This window comes from Grampus griseus (genome assembly GCF_964374135.1).
Source record: "Grampus griseus genome assembly, chromosome: 9".
In the NCBI taxonomy this organism is placed as follows: domain Eukaryota; kingdom Metazoa; phylum Chordata; class Mammalia; order Artiodactyla; family Delphinidae; genus Grampus; species Grampus griseus.
This window is the reverse complement of record NC_139003.1, coordinates 10,729,008-10,749,946: the sequence shown is the minus strand read 5'-3', so window position 1 is coordinate 10,749,946 and position 20,939 is coordinate 10,729,008. Positions and strand designations below refer to the sequence as shown.

The 20,939-nt window shown below is 38.3% G+C and overlaps 1 protein-coding gene across 3 annotated transcripts in view; it reads right to left on the bottom strand.

Annotated features, from left to right (window-relative positions):
* Positions 1 to 20,939, bottom strand: part of TPK1 (thiamin pyrophosphokinase 1) — a 341,016-nt gene that overhangs the window by 218,264 nt on the left and 101,813 nt on the right. For all 3 annotated transcript variants that reach the window (XM_082661977.1, XM_082661975.1, XM_082661976.1), the window contains one exon: positions 4,754 to 4,823. In XM_082661977.1, coding sequence (XP_082518103.1) covers positions 4,754 to 4,823 — 70 coding nt within the window. The remainder of the gene's footprint in view (positions 1 to 4,753; positions 4,824 to 20,939) is intronic.

Here is a 20,939-nt window from a genome sequence, read left to right as displayed (position 1 = left end):
TGTCAGATTACTTATGTTGTGTGATCGATTTTGTGACTGTTTCTGTACAATTCTTATTCTCTTCTACTTGATTCCATTACTTCCTTCATCTCTTAACCATAATTAGTGTGACTATAATTCTCCCGTAAGAACCTCCAGCAATGTTTCTTAATCTTTTTTTCAGATTCAGAGAGCTATGGAGTCTTTTTATTTTTTTGCGGTATGCAGTCCTCTCACTGTTGTGGCCTCTGCCGTTGCGGAGCACAGGCTCCCGACGCGCAGGCTCAGTGGCCACGGCTCACGAGCACAGCCGCTCCGCGGCATGTGGGATCTTCCCGGACCGGGGCACGAACCTGTGTCCCCTGCATCGGCAGGCGGACTCCCAACCACTGCGCCACCAGGGAAGCCCAGCTATGGAGTCTTTATCCCAAAAAATGTCCATCCACTCCAAATTCAATATATTAAGATTTTATTTTATGAAGCCCCAAAGTAACATTAATTAGGTCAGAGAGTAGTTTCCTGTGAGGGGGGCTGGCGACGGCAGGGAGGAGGAGAAGGCTCCGGCAACCCTGGGATGATACTCTACTTATTGATCTCAGTACTGTTCACACTGCTGTGCTCCCCTTTGAGAAAATTCATTAAGCTGTATCGTTATCATTTGTGCACTTCTCTCTATGTTTGTGTTTTAATATTCATTATGATGGAAAACATTGGTAATTACTGTCAGAGTTGACAACTTTCCGGACCCTGGTTAAAAACTGACTAGAGCAACAACTGTCCTTCTCTTACAGTATCTGTTAAAGATGCAGAAAAAGGACTAACTTCGGTGAGGGAGGAGAGCAATGGTGGTTGGGGGCAGGGCGGGGAGTGCATAACCCTCCCCATCATCACTTTTATTTACCTAGTACAAGCAAATAACAATCGCCCAATATTCTTTGCTGTGGACAGTTTACACTTTTCTGATCTAATACAGTGTCAATAAAATCATCGCTAGAAAAACAAAACAAACCTCCAATGCCTATCAATGATGAGCAAGAAAAAAATGTGCTCCGTAAAATCTTCCTAGCAAATCCTACCTTGCTTCTCTTCTATTTTTTCACCCTCATCTCTGTATCCTGTGATTATTCTGATCATGGGGCCAGGCTTCTCCATCCTGGTTCTGACCAACGGTGGGTTTTACCTACTTGGGAGAAGACAGGAGGCAGATGTTGCGAGCCCACCAATGGACTTTTTCATCACAGACCACTACCAGAATATAAACATGAGACTTGAGTCAGTATCAGGCTGGAGCTGTAGAATTGGGGGTATTAGCCCACACATCTGACACCCAAACTTACTACCCCACATTTCCAAAAACAGACATCTGGGGTTAGGAAAACAGTCAGTTAAGAGTACAGGAGTACAGTACAAAGAGTCTTCATAAACTGTCTTCCTCTTTAATCTCAAGTCCACAACCACAGCTAGGATCCAAATATCACTGGCGGTGCCCATTCTATGTCTCCTTGACTGGGTCTTCACCCTGCCTCAGTTTCATGTACAGACTGAACACACACCCGAATCAGAACCTATCAGCTCTCAGAGCAGAGGTAATCTAGTTACTGAAAATACACAGGTCATCAAAGTCACTCAAAACCTCATGGTGAGAGAGAACAGAGTAACTGTAATCAAATACTTATTAACAAATATTTTCTGAGAATCTAATTTTCTAGGCACAAGGGACTTTACATTCATTGAGCTTACATTCACTTGAGCAAGAAAAATTAGTCATATTTTCTGAACTCCAAATGGCAGAACTCAATGCAACTCTTTGCTACTTAGGAAAAAATAATTTTTTTTTTTTTGGGCTGCACTGGGTCTTTGTTGCTATGCACAGGCTTTCTCTAGTTGCAGCAAGCAGGGGCTACTCTTCATTTCAGTGTGCAGGCTTCTCATTGCGGTGGCTTCTCTTGTTGCAGAGCATGGGATCTAGGGTGCTTGGGCTTCAGGAGTTGCAGCACACAACCTCAGTAGTTGTGGCGCACGGGTTTAGTTGCTCCATGACATGTGGGATCTTCCTGGACCAGGGATTGAACCCATGTCCCCTACATTGGCAGGCGGATTCTTAACCACTGTACCACAAAAGAAGTCCCAATAACAGATAATTTTATTTTTTTCTTTTTGTTTCTCCCGACTCACTAGCATATACTCAGATCACCATGAACTGTTTTCACAATAAATAAAAACATTAAGGGCTTCTTTATAAAAAAAAAAAAAAAACACCTGGTAAATGGAGAGAGGTGACTTTCAAAGTAGAAACAAAGACAAACATTTGTAAAAAAAAAAAAAAAAAAAAAAAAAAAAAAAAAAAAAAAGACAAACATTTGTGAAAGATGTAGAAGACTGAATGCATTCCGTACATGATCAGACGTAAGGTCACCACTGAACTTTGCTTCAGCCCTATCCCTTGGCAAACCCTGCTCCTCTGTTACTGTCTACATCAGCCTTCCTTCTTTCCATTCCTAATGTGTAAAGATCTCACTTTCTCTTCAACTGGAGATGATTCTCTACATATTCATGTTTTATTGCATAATTATAAGGTATTACATTGTAGATTAGCACACTGAATAAATAAAAAAATAAGAACAAGCGAAGCAGCGGTCCACAACCCTAACTTGGCTTTTCAAAACTCATGAATATTTTTTCCATTTCCATTGTAAAGCCTTTCTGTTAAAAATACAGTTAATAGGAACAATGTTTAGTTACCTATGTCCAATTAGTTTAACTGGGTAGGGTTTGGATTTAATGAGATTTATTCCAAGACTTTAATTCCCACATGAAGCAGTTAGCTTCACTCATCTCCCTATTAGGGACTCTATCTTCACCCCAGCCAGCCACGTCCCTAAGCATCAGACTATGCATCACGGCAAACAATGTTATTACAACTTGAAAATCAACAACAAATACACTTTCTTCTTAAACATCTTCATATATGGACAAATGGATGCTAGATAAATCATATAAATCTTCTTGGAAGATTTCCGTAACATTACTCATAAATGTGTTCAGAAATATAAGAAATGATTATTTCGAAATTTGGGCCAAAAATAATGGCACCCATTCCCAGATCCGGCAATGTACACTACTTTCAGATGCGAGTAAACATGTTGGATGTTGTATTTCTCACTAGTGGCCAGCCCAATCCAATAAAATTAATCAGTACAGAAATCTATTTTTTCATAGGCATTCTAGATGGTTCTTATGATCAAGGAAGAGCTGGGAAGTACTGTGTTAATACCCTTTCACAGCTCTGGTTCATGTAATTATGTTCATGAGCTACACCCATCACAAAGAGAAGAAGCACTCAGTACCAGATTGCTGGCCACTAAGCAGCCTACAGGCATGAAACAAACAGCCCCCAATTCATATCTTGCCCGCATGGCCATCATGCTCCTCTCTGAAGCAACTGGCCCAGACACTTCTATACACATACTTGAGTATTTTTTCACACACTGTCCATGTCAAGTCTTCAAGAATACAGTCAGAGGAATCCATAAAGTTTAAAAATAAAGACGCACAGGGGCTTCCCTGGTGGCGCAGTGGTTGAGAGTCCGCCTGCCGATGCAGGGGACACGGGTTCGTGCCCCGGACCGGGAGGATCCCACATGCCGCGGAGCGGCTGGGCCCGTGAGCCATGGCCGCTGCGCCTGCGCGTCCGGAGCCTGTGCTCCGCAGCGGGAGAGGCCGCAGCAGTGAGAGGCTCGCGTACCGCAAAAAAGAATTTAAAAAATATAAAATAAAATAAAGACGCACAAAATGTTAAGAATTTAAATTGTCTTCCTAGCTGTCACTGTGGCTATATTCTTTGATAATGCATCCAGACACGCCCAATCTCATGCCTTTCTCCTATGGTAACCAGCTGCTTTCAAAATAACAGCTCCAATATTAAAAACGTGAAGTAAAAATTTTGATGCCATAAAGATGTATTTTACATCATTTCAAAATACATGTATTTAAACTCACAGCTACAGTATGCTGCATCAAATATTTTTATTTTTTGCAGCAAGGAGGTGATTTCTCAAACTATAAACATTTCAGTACATTTAATAACACATATGGTAGAAGTAGAACTAAATTTCATAGCTAGTCTACTTATATCTAGACTATAAATTCTTGTGTTTGCCAAGAGGATGAACTACACACATGCTGGCAATGAGCTAGATTTAAACTGTGCTTTCATCAAATGTATTCTCACATCTAAAAATAGCTCACCATGCAAAGATCAGGAAAACCAAAGAGCACAGATAACAAATCATTAAGAAATAAATTATTTATCTCTTTAAAATATATGTATGCATAACTCAGAAGTAAGATAAATTACACTGAGTTTTACTCGATGCTAATATAAAAATCTTGAACCTTCTACAGCAGTATATATCTTTTATATGAGATCAGTTTGTATTCCTTTAAACTGTTTGAATAAAAACTCAAATTACCATTATTTTAGTCAATGTTCAAAGTCCTCACAAATATCGATATCTGATAATGATACTTCATGAGACTGTGAAATAGTAGAACTTTTTTTTATTTTCAATAAGAATAAGACTGGCCTATTTCTACTTGCAGATACCATTCAAAGCAAAGAAATAATACAACATGGTTAAGCAGCTCTCTCCCTGAGGTGGTTTTCTGTAAAAAGAATTTGAAGGAAAATGAACAGTCACCATTTACTAAGAAGAGAGAAAGCAAGCTCAAGAGCAGAACTGATACAACAGACACTGGCTGAAAGAAAGCATACCTTTCCCTCTCTCCTTCCGTGACGTCATATAAGCGGTTGGCACCTCCATCAGCACAGGCTCTTAAAAGAGCTTCAAAAAGAAAAAAAACAAAGAATATTTCAATATAGGAAGCTTAGAGCAGTATCTTTCAAAGGCTGAATGTTAAAAGGCACTCAGACACACACACGCACACACACACACTCACGCTCCCCTCCTTGGATCATTTCACATTCAGCCAGTGACACTGCTGGTACTGAAAACGATCCTACACATCACACACACAAGTGAGACCACCAGGCAAGTCCCTTCCTCCCTTATTTTATTAATTTTTATAGAAATTTTCTATTTATGGCAGGTATTAAGGGTTTCCATATTTTACTGTGATATGGAAGATTTCTTTTAAAAATAAATCATAGGGCTTCTCTGGTGGCGCAGTGGTTGAGAGTCCGCCTGCCAATGCAGGGGACACGGGTTCGTGCCCCTGTCCAGGAAGATCCTACATGCCGCGGAGCGGCTGGGCCCGTGAGCCATGGCCGCTGAGCCTGCACGCCCGGAGCCTGTGCTCCGCAACGGGAGAGGCCCCAACAGTGAGAGGCCCGCGTATCACAAAAAAAAATAAAAATAAATAAATAATAAGCATAACATCATAAGTTTATTTTGAAGTATGAAGTAACTAATAATCTAGATATATATGACTGTAAAAATTGAGAAGTTGGTACAAAATTGACTGAAACTTGGGAAGCACTAAGATAATCAGATAAGGCAAAAGAGCCCCAGCTGCCTCTCTAACTGGGCCTTTTTATCTCTTGGCTTACCGTGCTTTTCCCCTAGTATCATCCTAGGATTTGATGCTGCTGGTCAATCATTCCTTGAAATTTTCTTAGTCCATTGTCTACTATTTTTGTCGTTGTTACTTCTCTAATTTCTAATTTTCCTAGAAATGGTCAGTATCTTAGCATCAATTCATCCCTTTATTTAAAAAAATATATCCTTTATCTAATAGTTTCAAATCAAACTTTTTTTTTTTTAATCCTGGGCAATATAAGAGTGAATGCTGAGATGTCTAAGATTCTAATTCCTCACCCTGAACAGACCAAAGCCTTGCCTCTGTCCCCACAGAGCTGTTAAAACCAATCATTAGGTCATAAAAATCAGCAAAGACCTTGGACACCAGCAGCTTCAGAAGAAATAAACTATAATCGGCCCTCCATACCCAAAGGTTTCAAATTTGGTCCCCGGCTGAATCTGTGGAAGGAGCTGAATTCCTGTGTTGCACCGTTTTATATTAGTGACTTGAGCATCTGCGGATTTTGGTATCCCAGGGGTTCCTGGAACCAATCTCCCACGGATACCGAGAGACAACTGTATTTTTTTGAGCTACTTCCTCATTTTATTGCACTTATGAAATCACCTTCCCTTTTTGCAAATTCAGCCACACATTTAAAAGAGTGTTTATAAAATCTACCTCCAAATTTCTAGGTGTTTTATAACAGGTGGAATATTGGAAAAGATAGTTAATTGACCGTACTGGCATGAGTAAAGGTCCCAAAGAATTTTGCACTAATCAATGATACACGGGATATAGTTTTCTGTGTCCTATATTATATCAGAAATAAAACAGAGGCCAAGTGGGAAAAAAAAAAAAGAAATCCCTTTTTTGCTTCAGCTTCTTCAACTGTAAATGGTAATAGTATCACCTTTGACAGAGGTATTAAGCAATTAATGACTTAATAATTATAATAGTGCTCATCACAATACTGGAACATAGTAAGCATTCAACAGACTAAGGCATTCATTAGTCCTCTTTCTCCATTCCTGTTAGAATGAAAATAAAGTCTAAAAAGCATTGTTTTTCTAGAAAAGAAAAGCCTAAGGTCCTTAAAAAGTGCAAAACAAAAATAAGAGTTTTTACAAGATATCTAAGAGGGACATCTCATTTTACCCATTACCGACAACACGTATTTCCCTTTAAGGAAAGGGACCCAAATTCAAATTATACCACAAACATAACCTGCAGAAGATCACAAAATATTCTGCATATTTCCTTAATACCAAAAACTAAAAGTTCAAAGACATCAAAAGCTAAATGGAGAGATAATCTCACATACAAAAGATGCTGTACAACAAATGAATAGGGAGATGGAAAAGACTGATAAATAGAAACAGATGAGGGCTTCCCTGGTGGCGCAGTGGTTGAGAGTCCGCCTGCCGATGCAGGGGACACGGGTTTGCGCCCCGGTCCGGGAAGATCCCACATGCTGCGGAGCGGCTGGGCCCGTGAGCCATGGCCGCTGGGCCTGCGTGTCCGGAGCCTGTGCTCCGCAACGGGAGAGGCCACGGCGGTGGGAGGCCGGCGTACCGCAAAAAAAAAAAAAAAAAAAAAGAAACAGATGGTAAACTGTAATTACCCTCAGAGTATATAATACATTTCTCTGTAAACAAAATTAACAAGTCTGTTGTATCTTTTTATGTAAGATCTTTTTATGTAAAATTGATTCACTGAAGTAAAATGAAAATCTAGAAGTAGTGGCAAAGGATTATCAAATAGAATGACTTGTCATGTTTTCGCACTCTATTATTTTACAAATATCAGTTGAATTCAACATTTATACCTATCATGTGGCAAGCCCTAAACAGAATAGAAAGATGAATAACAGAAAGAACTAGTTCTCCAGACTCACACTATTGTGGAAAAAGGAGAAAGAGAAGCACATATATACATTGCACTGTAGACATTGATGAGGGCTATGACAGAAGCAATGAAACATGATGGGAGGACTGGGACAGGAGACAATTTCAGTGGACAAATCTGTAAAACTGTGTATTATTAACTCTAGTTCAGCTAAAATCAGTGTTACTTTGATAATCCAAAATTGTTTTCTCCTGCCTGTTATTTCTCACACCCAGACTTAAACTGGTATTTTTAGAGCAGTTTTAATAAAAGAGAAATACCTAAGTCTTAGGAAGTAAATTTGTCCACATCTATTCCTGTTTTAAATGAATAAAAGAGTTAAAATAACCATGATGAAATCTGTGGACCACTCTTTTATTACCTAGAAGCTGGGATTGTGGTGCAATCCATCTGAAAGAAAACACAAGCTCCAGTCTGTCCCTAAAACTATTTTGTTTTGTTGTCAATAAAGCTTAACAAAAAAGATATACTCTACCACTTTTAAATCTTATTAATGAAATATTTTCCATGTACTTAAATAAAATTGCATTTGGAAAACAAAATTTCAAGCATGTATTACATAATGTTGGCATGAATTCATTGGTAGCAATTTGAAAGCTGAGTAAACAAATGACTATTAATGAAAGAGACCAACTAAAAAAATCAGTAGTAGAGGACACTCTCAAATAGGATATTTTTGATAAATCACGAATCAGCCTCAAAAATATGTTCACTCCATCATCATTTAAATTGTCCCACGCTTTAATGAAAAGAAGTTACTGCATGAGTTATCTTTAATGTAAAAATGTCATTGGCTCATACAGCAAAATTTTTGCAGATTTATCAAATACTACAGTTTCAATGCTTGAATAGTTATTTACTATGCATCAGGCTGATAAACAGCTGAAGACTAAAATACATTAAAATCTCTACATCAACTTTATATATTGGTACTACCAATAAGCATGCTAAATACATCTGAAACTAATTTTTTTTAACCTGGCATAAGTTACTGTTACTGACAAATAATGAAGAGCTCCACTCACAATCAGAGGTTAATTGGTTAGTTCATTAATTTCTGTTGAATAAAGCTGGACAGAAATGATTTGACTTTCTGAAAAGTAGACTATGATATTGGTTCCAAGTATTAAGATGTAAGAAAAAATAAAGTAAAATCAAAGAAACATTTTTCAGTGTCAGTCAACTGAAAGAACACTAGACATAAAGGACTTTGATTCCAATCTGGATCAGCCACTTATTAGTACTATGACTGATCTAATCCCAAGTGTGCTGATTCCAATGCAAAATAGAGTATCATATATATTTTACCAAGCTCACAAAATTTTTCAGGAACTGGAGAGAGACAACAAAGATAAAACCAGAAGGAAGTAGCACGGGGAATATTCTCTTACATGCAGTTGATAAAATTATAATTTTGAGAGACAGTTTGGCAGATTTATAAAAATTTCAATGTGTATGTCCTTTGATCCAGAAATGCTAGGTAGCCTCTATAAAACTTGCCCAAATTCACAAGGGCGTATGTACAAGGATAGTCACTGTGATATCATACGTAATCCTGAAAAAGCTGTTAGCAAACTTGAATGGTCATCACTTAAATATTGGTAAAATATATCAAGGCCCTTGTAAGGAACCATTAAAAAAAAAAGTAGCTCTTATATGTATTTATATGTTATCTCTTATAAGATATGTTATTTAAAACTTTAGGTCAAATCTTCCTTGCAACAACAACTCAGAGAATACATAGAAATATGCCTAATTCAATAAAACTAAGAATTGTACCAAGGTTACTATGTCAAGAATGCTTATCCAAGTAATCAGTGACCAGCATTAATACGATGCACCCACACTGGAGAAAGGATGCTAGACCTACACCCTGAGGAAGCTCCTAAAAACAGCAAGGCACAACAGCTCAAGAGACCCGAGAATCAAGTCTTCCTGGTCAGAAGCATACCAAACAAGGAGTGACCAGAATGTCTGAAAGTCACTCCTGGGAAGTAACTAGACGTTCACTATTTTTGTTAACAATCATTATTTATTACCTGTCTTGAAACTCTTCCTTAAAGCTAAGTAAACTTAGTGTTGCGTAAAGCCTATCATGTCTTCTTAGTTTGCTAATCCAAGACCACTTCTGTGTTGCACACAATGAACTCTTTAACCTTGATTATTCATAAGGAATAGGCATGGGATCATGGAAGACACTTTTTCACTCTTACATTAAACACCGTGCTGCTAAAAATATTTTTACAAGAAATATGAATTATATTGTAATTACAATTTTAAAACCAGTAATAATAACTAAAAAGGAAAATACACATAAGGTAACAAGAATAATTTCAGATCCAATCCCATTATTAGGAGAAGAAATCAAATATTTTGACAGACTTGGTCAGGATTGAGTTGAAGGTGCCTACATTAATCTGGAGGAAAGCAAAGATCCAGAATCTTATGTAGAAGATGTCTTACAGAATTCCTGGACAGCTTAACACCTCCAGTTAGCCAGATCCTGTTACTCCTAACACAGGTCCTTCTTCCCTAGTACTCCAAAGATACAACCAGTCTTTGTGTACCTCAAATCAATGTAGTCTACGGCTATTACTGCTTTAAGCCAGGATTCTCTCCCTGCTTTAGAAACAACAGTAAACCACATAATTCCCAACTTCTACTCTTCTACCCATATGAGCTAGTGTGGCTGGGAAAAGGGGGGGTACCTTCTGGACTAGCCTCAGAAATAGTCTACCAAGTACACATCACATTCTTTACTAAGAAGTGATAATCACTTATTAAACATGTGAGGGCAGACACAACTACTCAGATATCAGGAAGTTCACTATCAGGCACTACAGAGGTTAAGTGGTTTGTCTTTTGTTTTATTTTTATTGCAGTAAGAACACGTAACATGAGATCTACCCTGTTAAAATTTAAGTGAATAATACAGTGTCATTAACTACAGGCACAACATTGTACAGCAGATCTCTAGAACTTAATCAGCTAGCGTAACTGAAACTTGACTTCTGTTGAACAGTAACTCCCCATCTGCCCCTGCCCCGAGCCCATGGCCACCACTGTTCTATCCTCTGCTTCCCTGAGTTTAACTGTTTTAAATTTCACATATAAGGGGAATCATGAAGTAATCTGTTTTTCTGGGACTGGCTTCTTTCATATTGTATAATGTCCTTCAGTTTCTCCCATGTTGTTGCATATTGCTAGATTTCCTTCCTTTTTAAGGCTGAATAATATTCCATTATCTGTGTATTCCCTGTTTCCATTCATCCATCAATGGACATTTAGGTTATTTCCAGATCTTGGTTATCTTGAACAGTGCTGCAGTGAACATGGAAGTGCAGCTGTATCTTTAAGCATCTAACTTCAATTCTTTTGAATAAACAGCCAGAAGTGGGATTGCTGGGTCATATGGTAACTCTATTTTAACTTTTTATTCTCTTTCTCATAGCCGCTGCACTGTTTTGCATTCCTACCAACAGCAAAGTAAGGTTTCAGTTTCTCCACCTCCTCACGAATACCTGCTGTCTTTTTTTTTTTTTTGATAATAGCCAAACTAAGAGGTTTGAAGAGGTATCTCATTATGGTTTTGATTTGCATTTCCCTAATGATTAGTAACGTTGAGCATCTTTTCATATACCTGTTGGCCATTTGCAGGTCTTCTTTGAAGAAGTGTCTATTCAGTTCCTTATCCAATTTTTAATTGGGTTATTTGGTTTTTTTTCTGGATAATGAGTTGTCGGAGATACTTACATTTTGGGAAATTAATCCCCTATTATATATAAGGCTTGCAAATATTTTCTCCCATTCTGTAGATTGCCTTTTCACTCCTGCTCATTTCCTCTGCTGTCCAGAAGCTTTTGAGTTTGATATGGCCCTATTTACCTAATTTTGCTTTGTTTGGTTTTTGACATCAGGTCTATGCAATCATTGCCAAGACCAGTGTCCAGAAGCTTTTCCCCTATGTTTCCTTCTAGGAGTTTTACACTTTCAGGTCTTACATTTAAGTCTTTAACCCATTTTTCAGTGAAGATAAGTGTTTTTAACCAATTTTCATCACTAGGGACAATGCTAATAGAAAGCCGTACTTCATATTTGATACTTACGGCAGCCAAGAAGGTCTAAATCAATTAATTCTTCCAGAAATATCCCTTGCTTAAAAACACTGACCTGTAAGTATTCTCTGCCATGTTAAAACTTCAACCATATCATGAAGCCTAATAAGAAATATATTTTATATAAGGACTCATGGAAGGTTTCCTTTAATGAACTATTATCCTTAAACACATTTAGGTGTTCACTTTTAGTATTTCTTAAATTCTTCATAAAAAACAGAATGCCTGTTTAGGATATTTCTGTGATTTAAAAGAGAAGTTACAGGATCTTCCTTGGAGACCTTCACGCGTGGGGAGTGTTAAATATATTGGTCAATGATAAAAACAAGGGAAAAATACATCTAAGATACTATTAACTATATATACAGTAATAAAGGTATTGATTTTTACATTTATACAATTTTAAGCACAAGAAATGGTTACAGTGGTACTCCTGCCGAAGAGGACAGGGTTAGGACAAAGCTTCATTTTTTGCGTAACTAATTTTCTTCAAGGGAACACCGCTCTTGCACTCGCAGCCCATAAGTGGCGTTAAATCTACACCCAAATTCAGATTTGGCACATGGCTCAGTTCATGCTGTTACATCTCCTGCCTGGGGGCACTGATTCAGAGACAGAGATGTGATCCAATCAAAGGTAATGAAACCTAGGGAGACTTTCCCAGGTTCCCTTTTCTGCTGTCCTGCCACCTGAGAGACTGTAAGCTTGGATCTATGATGGGCTATCATAACAGCCCAGAGCATGGAGCCAATACAGGAAGGTAAAACTAGGAGACAAGAGTACTGTTTGAGTCCCCATAGTCCTAGCAATAGCCTTTTTAATTATTGGGTTGGCCAAAAGGTTCGTTCGGGTTTTTCCACAAGATGTTATGAAAACCCGAACGAACTTTTTGGCCAACCCTATACATGCGCTAACAAGTGCCCTTCTTTGGCTCAGGCCAGTTTGAGTTGGGTTCTCTGTCATTTGAAACTGAAGGAGCCTTAACTAATCCAAATATTAATTTCTACTTCAAAGACACAGAATCTTCCTCTTGGTTGGAGAATACGACCTTATTATGTCTCAAGTCTATACTGCATCAAGGCCTTAAAAGGAGGTATATATTTTTGTAGGTAGTTGGCTTATTATGTGTATACACTCTCACCTGCAAAGCCTTGATTATGATCCAAATTAGTCAGTCCGTGGACATGGTTAACAGACGGATTAGCATGCTTTCTCTATGGGGATGTTATTTCATGGGGAAAAACTTTCATTCAAAGCCTTTCGTGGAAATATGTGCTCTCTGAAAGAGACAGCAACAATTTACTTTGCTCACAGGAGTACCAAGATGCATAATTAACTGCTGTTTAGATAACTCTTTCACAGTTTTAGACGAAAGGTTTAATTTACAGTATACTTATGTGCAATTATTAAGAGAGCTCACATTATATGTAACATCCCACAAACCGTGAGTGGAATACTCTTTAAATTTTAGTTAAGTCAGTAACACAGAATTATCCTCATTTCAAATAAAAAGCAAATGGTGTTTATATTGAGCATCTACATGCACAGTGCCGTGCTAGCCCCAACGGGCTAGTTCACGCCATGTAACGAAAAACTTTTATTACCTTTAGGTATATGCTGCTGTGTAAATTCTATTACCCCTTCTCTCTACCACCTTCCACCTCCTCCTCTCCTAGTTATGTGCTATGGAGATAAAGTGTGACATTTAGTCATCTTTGATGCTCTTTATGAAGTCTACAATCAGGTACCACCTTAACACTTAGTGACACTAAATACATCATTACTAAGAAATCTTAAAAACAACCAAACATCAAACTGCCTGTCTATCCTAAAATGGCATGGGGAAAATTTTCTTAAAGATGAGTAAAGCTCATCATGTGTAAAAACTGCCAAGAGGGAAGCAGCGCAGAAAAACAGGGTCTTGTGAATTAAGCTATAGCACATGCAAGTCTGTCCTAATGTGAGTTGTTAGGAATAATTAGGGTTGAGTGCATTCTCAATCATTAAATTTCTACAAGACTGGCCATTCTTTAGGGACAAGATGGCAAATATGCCTACTCAATCCACAGGGAATAAGGAAACATATAACAGACCTTTGTTGGTGTTGGTTATAAACACAGGGTTGCTCAACCTTGCTACTATTCACAATCTGGGCCTTTGCTGTAAGGGGTCGTCCAGTACATTGTAGGATGTTCAGCAGTGTCCTTGGCCTTACCCACTAGATGCCAGTCATACCTGAGATGTGACAACCAAAAATATCCACAGACAATGGCAAATATCCCCTACTCAGCAAAAATCACTCCCAATGCCCAAACCGGAGGACCACTTACACCTCGGCAGGCTGCCCAGAGTCCCACCATATCCAGCTGTAAGGCAGACTGCTCATCGCTATTCTCGAAAATTCCAATTTAAAAGCAAGACTATCACCCAGAAACTACATTCCACCTAGCTACCAATGTCAGGTGAATTAACAAAGCAACTTATGTCCCAGCTAAATTGCCTTCCATAGACCACTACCTAACAGCATACACAAAAATAAACTCCAAATGGATTAAAGACCTAAATGTAAGACCAGACACTATAAAACGTAGAGGAAAACATAGGAAAAACACTCTTTGACATAAACCACAGCAAGATCTTTTTTGACCCACCTCCTAGAGTAATGAAAATTAAAACAAAAATAAACAAATGGGACCTAATTAAACTTCAAAGCTTTTGCAAAGCAAAGGAAATCAAAACAAGACGAAAAGACAACCCTCAGTATGGGAGAAAATATTTGCAAACAAATCAACGGACAAAGGATTAATCTCCAAAATATACAAACAGCTCATGTAGCTCAATATAAAAAAACAAACAAACAACCCAATCAAAAAATGGGCGGAATTCCTAAATAGACATTTCACCAAAGAGGACATACAGATGGCCAAGAGGTGCGTGAAAAGATGCTCAACATCACTAATCATTACAGAAATGCAAATCAAAACTGAAACGTGGTATCACCTCACACCGGTCAGAATGGCCATCATCAAAAAATCTACAGACAATAAATGCTGGAGAGGGTCTGGACAAAAGGGAACCCTCCTGCACTGTTGGTGGGAATGTAAATTGATACAGCCACTATGGAGAACAGTATGGAGGTTCCTTAAAAAACTAAAAACAGAACTACCATATGACCCAGCAATCCCACTACTGGGCATATACCCGGAGAAAACCGTAATTCAAAAAGAGACATGTACCTCAATGCTCACCTGCAGCACTATTTGCAATAGCCAGGACACGGAAGCAACCTAAATGTCCATCGACAGATGAATGGTTAAAGAAGATGTGTCCTCTTATATACATAGATACAACGGAGTATTACTCAGCCTTAGAAGGAACAAAATTGAGTTATTTGTAGTGAGGTGGATGGACCTAGAGTCTGTTGTACAGAGTGAAGTAAGTCAGAAAGAGAAAAACAAATACCGTATGCTAACACATATATATATGGAATCTAAAAAAAATGGTACTGACGAACCTAGTGGTAGGGCAGGAATAAAGATGCAGGCATAGAGAACGGACTTGAGGACACGGAGGTCGGGGGGAAGGGCACGCTGGGGCAAAGTGAGAGGAGTATTGACATATATACACTACCAAATGTAAAATAGATAGCTTGTGGGAAGCAGCTGCAGAGCACAGGGACATCAGCTCAGTGCTTTGTGACCACCTAGAGGGGTGGGATAGGGAGGGTGGGAGGGAGACACAAGAGGGAGGAGATATGGGGACATATGTATGCATATGGCTGCTTCATTCTGTTGTACAACAGAACCTAACACAGCATTGTGAAGCAATTATACTCCCACAAATGTGTATAAATAAATAGCCTTCCAATCTATCCCAGATGCAAACCTATCATCTTATCCTCTTAGACTTTTTGAATTCTCAATAAGATCTCTCCTACCATCTGTACATGTATTAATATCTATGATATTCCACGTAATCTTCCAGCATGATCCCACACCCTCTATTTGTGCCTCCTACTCGTTTTGAGACCCCATAACTAAATTATTGCCACTAGTGACAACAGTCAAAGTCAGGTCTTTCCAACTGTGTGCTGATAGCTCACATCATCTCCCAGGACAGATGAGAAAACAGCATTAAAGATACCACCATAGACAGGGAACATGAAAAATGACAACTTCTATTATTAGCTCAATTCATTTCATAATGTAAAAACACTGGTAAAGCGGCAGTGACAAAATGAGATGTGGCAGATGTCTATGAATGAGCAAAAATAATTAAATGCCCAGAACTACCAAGAAGAGCTGGAATAGAAGAAAAGGGCAATGACAGTGGCTGGTTTGCTTGGCAAAAGTAAGAGCTTTTAAACAAAACTCACTTTGTTAATGCAAATGTGTTACGTAATGGAAGAAGGCAGAAGCCATGGAACCAACTGACCTCCTCTGCCTGCTCATTCAGCACCAGAATTCCTTCACCTCTCCTTTTTTTTTTTTTTTGGCGGTACGTGGGCCTCTCACTGTTGTGGCCTCTCCCGTTGCGGAGCACGGGCTCCGGACACGCAGGCTCAGCGGCCATGGCTCATGGGCCCAGCCGCTCCGCGGCAATGTGGGATCTTCCTGGACTGGGGCACGAACCCGTGTCCCCTGCATTGGCAGGCGGACTCTCAACCACTGCGCCACCAGGGAAGCCCTCCTTTTTTTTTTTTTATGGATCAGTGGTATCAGATCTCAGAACTTATAGGCAAGACATATTTCAATAGAGAGATTTATTTTTGCATCTATCAATAGTGAAAATGTGTTAAAATCAGATATTTGTTACACAAGTGATACATTTATCTTATTTTGTAGAGATAGAAGAAAAAAATACCTAATCGGATCATATTTGTACCTTTCCAAGTACCTTTGACAAAATATTTTAACGCAATTTACTGAGGGTTTCTAGCAAACAAACCTATTCTTTTAAACAATAATCATTAAATCTAAATAGTAATGATAGGATAATTTCAGCAATTGGGGCTTAATACAGAAAAACTAGAAACAGAAAAAATTACATATTTTTACTACCAACTAATGTAAGAATTTCACATATTATAATTTTATAATTAACTACACTCCTTTTCTAACTTAGCAGAGTCAAGCTAATTCTTCTTCCTGGTTAGGAAAAAAAATAGTTTTGGGGGAGGACTGTTTGACAGCTATTAGTAAGAATAAGGGGAGAGGAATTAGAGATAATATTTCTAGAAATAGATGAAAAGAATAATCACTGGATGTTAAAAGCAAGAGATAATTACCCAACAATTCATACTAGGGCTTCTTTAGGCCAAGAGTTATAACGAGGTGGAACAAAGCACACTTAAAGAGCTTCAAGGGGATGAATAAATGCCTTACTACCACATTTCTTAGTTTGTAAGTTTTATCTGGGGACATTCTTAGAGGTGAATTAACCTTACTCTTTAAAACATGACTTATCAGGGCATGAAAAAGCTTTTTTTAAAAAAATAATTAAAAGAAAGCCAGTTGCTTTGCAGTTTAGTTAGATAAGCGAATAGCTTTAAGAGATAAAACTGAGAGGCAGTCAAGAACCATATTAAGCAGGCCATGGTACAGAACCGAGCTCAAGTATAAAATGAAGCCATGATGGGTTTTAAGTTTCAGAGTGTTCTACTCTGACCTCTGTGTTAAAAAACTTTCTTCCTTTTACATTGAGAACAGATTAGAGGGAGACAAGAGTGTAATTAATGACATTAGTTAGGAGACCTGCAGTGACCAGGGGAGAAGGTGGCTTAGACTAGAGTTGCAGCACCTAAGGCAGAGAAACTTGGATGTACTTCAACATACATTGGGAGTTGAAAGTGACTGGATCGGCTGAGAGACTTGGATGTGGAGGATGGTGCAAAAGGAATCAGAGATGACCCTCAGTTTCCTGTCTTGAGCAACTGACAAACACTGGTACTGTTTACAACTGTTTACTATTCCCTCTACTGTAGTTTTGTCCAATGCTTGGCCACATTCCATAAAATATTTCCTGCTATTCTTGGCCCTCTATCATCCTTCACATTTTGCTGTCCCATTTATATTATAACCCTATGGGCCTGCCGTTCTCCTTACAATGAGACACGTAAAGATCCAATAGCTCTTCTCTCACTTTTCTCCACATTGGATTTGCCTCCAGGGGTCTCTGTAGAGTGGAAATATTTTATACTAATGGTAGAGAAAAATTAAAGGCATTATCAAAAAAGTTTAATGAAAACTTAAAACATGAAATACAGTTTATAGGATAGATGTGATGTTAGTAAGTGTTGTTCAGAGCAGTTTCATTGTTTGGGCTTGAGTTTGGGTTTCCTTGTTTGTTTGTTTGTTTGGGTTATTCCTAAATCAAAGGAAACATGAAACCAAAATATTAGAAAGGACCTGGGGTAACTCTGAATATGTGAAATAACTTCTGGCAAAGAAACCCAGATTTGAAAGCTCAGATGCAATTGCTATGGCAAATACCAAAAGAAAAACCTGAAACAGGTCATTTTTTTTTTCCTGTTTTTGTTTTCCCCCAGAAACTTGTAAGAAAATTACAAGAAATGTTATTTTCAGGAAATTTTTAAAAGGAAAACAGAGGCTATAGAGATGACAAATAAGCACAGGAAAAAGTATTAAACATCATTAGTTATCAGAGAAACTCAAAACCACAAGATAACACTACATCCTTATCAAAATGGCTGAAATAAAATATGGTGATTTTATATCAAATACTGGCAAGGAAGCAGACAAATGGGATCATTTACACACTGCTATTGGTGCTTTACTACCACATAATTAATCTTACAACAACTCAAAGGCTTGCATTTTATTTCCTATTTACAGACAAGGAAATGAGCTCAAAGTCACATAGTTATTTGCCCCAAGTTACATAAATTTTCTTGTGGGCTTCAGAGTGTGAACCTTAATTTAGAAAATAAGATTTTTCACTTCTGTGTTATGGAGTTAGAACTAGAATTTTTGTAACAGTGAAGTCAGAATTAGAACCTGGATTCACTTGGTAACAGAGTGCACATTATTTTTGTTACACCAGAAATCCTCCACTGTGCATATGAGTTGACCCAATAAAGCAAAGTGACGTATAAACAATGAAACAACATGAGCTTAAAGTGTAAGAACCTCAAACATCAACTTCCTCAGGAATAATGCACACACTTTTCCAACGCAGTAAAATACCCAGTAAGAGCCACAGAGATGTTCACGTCTAGTGACCCATTCACAGAACTAGCTTCATGTCTTACTAAAAGAAAATGAAGAACAGGGTTGAAGAGATCCTAAGAGATCTTTTAAATATCAAAGTCATTTGTATTGATCTTAGCATACTGGAGGAAACACAGTTTGCCTTCCGTATCCATCAGGCTCCCATCAGGAGATACCATGCAGTAATTCAAACAGAGAAAGTAATATGTGAAAGTAATTTGAATGTGAGAAAATTAATAACAGGGGTTGGAGTAACAGCGGGTGGAGGTGGTGAGGTAAAGAATAGAGCAAGATCAGATCTAGGAAGCAGACAACACTGGAAAGGCCTCGATGGTGGGAAATCCTCCTTCTGAAGTGTGGAGGAGGGGACACCATTCACAGGGAGGTGCTGGCCTTGGGATTCCCTATGAAGCCACCTGCAAGGGTCTGGGAAGATGCTGGAATCAGGAAGAGAAGCCCCTTCATCCAGAAATGTCTCTCCCACGCCCTCTGTTGACACAGCTTAACATCACACTCACTACAAAGGAGAAATGCTTAAAAGGCTCAGCTTCAGTATCACAGAGCAGATGGTGAAGCACGGATTTGGAGCTGAGAGTCAATAAATTAATAACTTAATTTGAAAAACATCGATTGTTCTTTCTCCCTATGACAGTGAATGTTTTTTTATTCAATTGGACATTTCCCAGCTGCTTCCGTATCCTGAAAAGTCTAAAGCAGTCATTTCCTCCTTCCCCTTAAGTATTACTCACAATCTCCTAGTTACCCCCAAGCCTCAAGCCACAAACAGGAATTCCGAAGTGATTGTTGACCTGAATGGAAATACACCACAGCTGACACATCTTTGAAAGGCTTAGGCTATTCTAGATTTTAAAAATACTTTTTTATCTTAACTCACAAGGGTACAAAAGGTCCAGTGGGGCACTGAGTTTATTAGGTATTTCCCTGTAGGGATCTGGATTAAAATTCTAGCCTGAAACGTAGAACAAAGTTATAAAATGCTTTTTTGTACTTGTATACATCAAAAGGATATTTCTCCACCTGTGCATCCTTTTTTCAGCAAAGAATTGAAATAATTCATATGAAGTGTGTAGCAATAAAGAAAAATATCCCTGGCATATTTAATCCTAAATTTTTACTTTCAAAAAACTTGAATATAGAACCAGAGATCCCTTGAATGCATAAGAAAGAAATTGAGAACAATTTAAAATACATCAAAGAACAAAGAATAAGATAACACCTCTGTGACCTACATCTAGAATTGCCAATTGTTATAATTCAGCACTTTGTATCACCAAAAAAAAAAAAAAAAAAAAAAAAACTATAGAAGTTTATATTCCCTAGATTTCTCTCTGAAGACCCAACCTGTACCCAGGCCCCTTACTAGTGGTGCACACAATTCTGGACATAGGATTTATCTTTAGAGTTTTTGGGGTTGGGGTTTTTTTTTTTTTTTTTTTTAACTTATATAGCATGCATATGCATCAATGAGAAATATATAACATTGTGTATATTGTGTGATATATTATTTTTAATTTTTGAAACAATAGGTGTTCCGAAACTTGCTTTTCTCACTCAACATTATATTTCTGACCTTTTTCCATTTGGAAATACAAATCTAGTTCACTGGATTCATTTAATTCCTGTACAGAGTTAATGAATGTGTCAAAAATATTTGTTTGATCTCCTATGATTAGACAGGTAGGCGGTTTTCATGGTTTTAATTTTTTAAAACGTCACAAGTATCATGTAGATGCCTCCTTGCGCACATATGAAACATTTCTCAGCCGTATATACCTAAATGGATAAGCGCTGGGTCACAGAATATGGACATTGGTGATTCACTACATTGTAACGAATTGCTAGCCACACTGTATCAATTTATACAACTGATACAACGTATCAATCTACTGTTTAAGCAGCAAACTGAAGCTGCACACAGGACTTGATTACAACACTGTGGTAGGAGCAGCTTAGCCTACGAGTAGAACTGAAAGGTGCTGTCAAGTGCTCTGGACCACGGAATAGCAGCTGCAAAGTGCACCACGGATGGAGACTGGCCGCTGTCTCATTTTCCTCTTCCACTGTCTCCTGCAAGAAATCCCTGGCAACTTATCTCTTCGAAGCCCACCCCCAGCTGTCCTACCATAGACTGGAATGCAGGATCCTTCCA